Raw genomic sequence first — 3,458 nt, forward strand, 5'->3', positions numbered from 1 at the left:
GGGTTTGGGGACCTCCACTTAATTCCATCTCAACTGCGGGATTCTCTCTCTTTCCCCCGCCCCCGGCCCCGTGTGTGTGTGTGTGTGTGTGTGTGTGTGTGTGTGTGTGTGTGTTTAGTTAGCTGGCACGCAACACTTCCCCAGAGTTGTGTTTCCTTTTTCCTGAGATTTGGCGAAGGGTGAAAGGTCGGAGTCACATGGACACAAAGCATTTGATTAGTGTCCAAGGCACCTCTGTGTCCGCCGGAGCTGCCTCCCCTCCAGCCCGGGCCGTGTGAGGTCGGAGCCGCGGGGCCAGGGGCGCAGGTCCCGGCCCGGAGGAGCCCTCTCTCCTGGGTGCCGCCTCCTCGTCCCCGCCCCGGCCGTTCTGGGGCCCCTCAAGTGCCCGTCGCTCCAAGGACTCGGCGGAGGCGGCAACTTCTTCGCTTGCGGGCCGGAAGGCGGGGAGTCGGGAGCCGGGACGGCCGCGCGAGCGCGCAGCAGGGCCGCCAGCCCCGCGCCCCGCCGCCCACCATGAGCGAGGAGAGCCGCGGGGATGGCCGCGCGGAGAGCACCAAGGACCTGGACAAACAGCTCCGCCTGCGCGTGTGTGTGCTCAGCGAGCTGCAGAAGACCGAACGCGACTACGTGGGCACGCTGGAGTTCCTGGTGTCGGTGAGTGTCCCCGGGGCCGGCCGGTGTCCCCGCGCGGGACGCAGGAAGCCGGCGGGGCGCGGGGCCGGTGGCCTTGGGCAGCGCGCGCGCGCGCCTCATTGTCTTGCGCGGGGAACCAGGCGACAGGTTGGCGCGTCCCCGGCGCGCGCGGACTGGTGCGTCCGCCCCGCAGGGACTTAGACATCCAGGGGCGCGCGGAGCTGTCGGCCTTGGAGAGCTCCTGTTTGAAAAGTTGGTTTGAATGGAGAGGGCGCTGCGCGCTGCGCGGTGGCTCTTCCCTCCGTTCTCAGCTCTAGTGCTTTGTGTAGATGCGCCTTTGTCCCCTGCGCATTTTGTGTTAAGTCTTAAATGGTTAATGCTGCCCCCCCCCCCCCCTCCCCTTCCCTTCAAAGCAGTCTGCTATTCTTTTTTTTTTTTTTTTTTTTTTTTTTTAAAGAAATTCCTTGAGTCTTCCTTGAGTTCATTATTCAGATTACCAGATGATGAAGTACCTTTAGTCTTTGAAACCTAGGATTCAACTGGGGGGGTTCCGAAAGAGCTGCGGGGTTGTGATCTCTAGCAGCTGTTGGATATTAAAGCCACATGCGGTGCTCCGCTGGTGCTGAACATCTCCTTCCCCTCTGACTTAATACGCCCTCCGCTCTGATTGTGGGTCCCCTGATCCCAGTAAACCCAGGAGAGAGAGAGAGAATGGTGCAATCCAGCTCTTGTCAAACAACTTTGAGATTTCTTAGAAATAGGGCAGGAACTTAATTTCAGAGTTTTAAGCGTAGTTTTCTGGAAACGTTTTGTTCATTTTAGGGCCCCAAACAAAAATCAGTGCGGGTAACTCTTAGCGACCATAAGGGACAGAGCAGACCTTCCTTGGGATTTCCGCGGCTGTAAATCGTTAAGGAACCAAACAGCCACTTCTTTCTCTCGTAGGTGGCCTAGGGAACTCCTGACCTGTCTGATTAGCAGCCCAGTGACACCAGGGCTCTTCATTTTAGGACTAAGAGAAACAAAATTTAGTAGTGAAAGAATCTTTCGAGATACTCTCAGAAGTTGAAATCCCGCTAGTCACCTCTGACAGGACAAATCATGTGCAGATTTAAATCCCGAGCCAGGAGATTTAAATGCCCGAAGAGCGTATTCCTATTATTCAGTGAATGAACCAGGAGCTTTTTTTAGCCCATACAGGTTGAGCTCAAGCCACTTAACTTTTCTCCTGTCAGCACTCTTTTTCCTCCTTCCCAGTCTGAAGGGAAATGTTTCAAAGACCAAACTTCCTGCCCAGTTTTCCGCAATCTGTATAATCTTTCCGCTTATCATGACAGAGGAAATTCACTTCTCTGGGCGATGCCAGAAAGGAATGGACAACGTTTCAAGTGATTATGAGATGCTCAGGTTGGCTTCTGGTTGACCTCTCACAGGTGTAGTTGAACCCACAGGGCTGGCTTCTCTGGGATTGTGTGGCTATTTAAAAATATGTGGGGAATTAGTGATTTCAAGTTGTACACAACCCTGTGGCAATGACTGCCAAAAAGCATGTTTCCAAGTAGTAGTTTGTCTTTTAAAATAGTTCCCCCTTTCACCTTTATGAAACTTTCTTGGTAACAGAGTCCTTTGACCTGAGGAATCAAAGTCATTTTAAATAGCCTTGATTACTCCTTTCTGGAGACATGTGAAAAAAAGTACCATAAAAACAATACACTTTATAAATGTCATGACCAAAAATAAATAAGTGAATGAATGAATGAATATCATGATCTTTATATGAAATAGGAATTTTTCCTCACATCTTAGCTATTAATTGTCAAGTTGAAAATGTATTATTAGTACATAGAGTTAGATAAGAAACTATAAAAAGTATAACATAAATTGTGTTTTCCTTTTCTTTTGCACCTATGTGCTCACACACAGACATACCTAAACACACCAATTATCACGAATGCCAGTCTTTTTTTTTTTTTAACGAATGCCAGTCTTAAGAATACACTTTGACTTCCTTTTGGTTTTATAACCATATAACCATGCATAAAATGTGCTTATGAGGCATTAATATGTAATTTATTTTGAATATAATTTTACACTAATCGTGTTCTTTGCTCAGTCACTTTCAGTTGATGTAGTTCTGTGCCATTGAGTCAGGATCAACTCAGCTGCCCTCTCTCAATGGATGTAGCTAATTCTAATATTTACTCTTATATGCTTTCTAGTTGATTCCATTGCATAGTGATGGAGTAGAAGTACCTCATAAAATTTTGTAGACTGTTACTTTTATGTTGTTATATATTGTTCAGTTAGAACTGATTCCTAGTTCACCCTCTGAGGGTTTTCCTAAGTAGTAATTGCATGGGAGGAGATCGCCCATCTTTATCCAGTAGAGCGGATCCAGCTGGTGGATTTGAACTGCCTCCCTTTGGTTTGGCAGCCCAACTCCTTCTCGCTAAGCCACCAGAAACTCTTGTTAACTTTACAGGAGCAGATTTTCTTTCATGGAGTCACACTCTTTTGTTAATGTTTTAACCACTGTACTACTAAGCTAATGTTATGGATTAGATTGTGCCCTTAAATCTTGAAAGGTTGGCGTTCAAATCCACCAGCTACTTCATGAAGAATGATGAGCAATCTCCTCTAGTAAAGATTTACAGCATCAGAAATCAAATGGAGTGAACCCGTGCGCCAGAATGGAGTGGACCCATATGCCAGAATCGACTTGATGGCCCTAAGCGGGTCTGGGATACCATGGTTAGGCATTTTACTCCTGTGATGCCAGCCATATGTAGAAGCAATGTCTTCAGTGTCATGGAAAATGGTAAAAT

The 3,458-nt window shown here is 47.9% G+C and overlaps 1 protein-coding gene across 1 annotated transcript in view; it reads left to right on the forward strand.

Annotated features, from left to right (window-relative positions):
- The first annotated feature begins 393 nt into the window (after window positions 1–393).
- Window positions 394–3,458, forward strand: part of PREX2 (phosphatidylinositol-3,4,5-trisphosphate-dependent Rac exchange factor 2) — a 409,408-nt gene continuing 406,343 nt past the window's right edge. The window contains exon 1 of the mRNA XM_006880444.1: window positions 394–654. Coding sequence (XP_006880506.1) covers window positions 514–654 — 141 coding nt within the window. The 5' untranslated portion in view covers window positions 394–513. The remainder of the gene's footprint in view (window positions 655–3,458) is intronic.

Source organism: Elephantulus edwardii, unplaced genomic scaffold (assembly GCF_000299155.1).
Source record: "Elephantulus edwardii isolate Elephantulus edwardi_28Jun2011 unplaced genomic scaffold, EleEdw1.0 scaffold00008, whole genome shotgun sequence".
In the NCBI taxonomy this organism is placed as follows: Eukaryota; Metazoa; Chordata; class Mammalia; order Macroscelidea; family Macroscelididae; genus Elephantulus; species Elephantulus edwardii.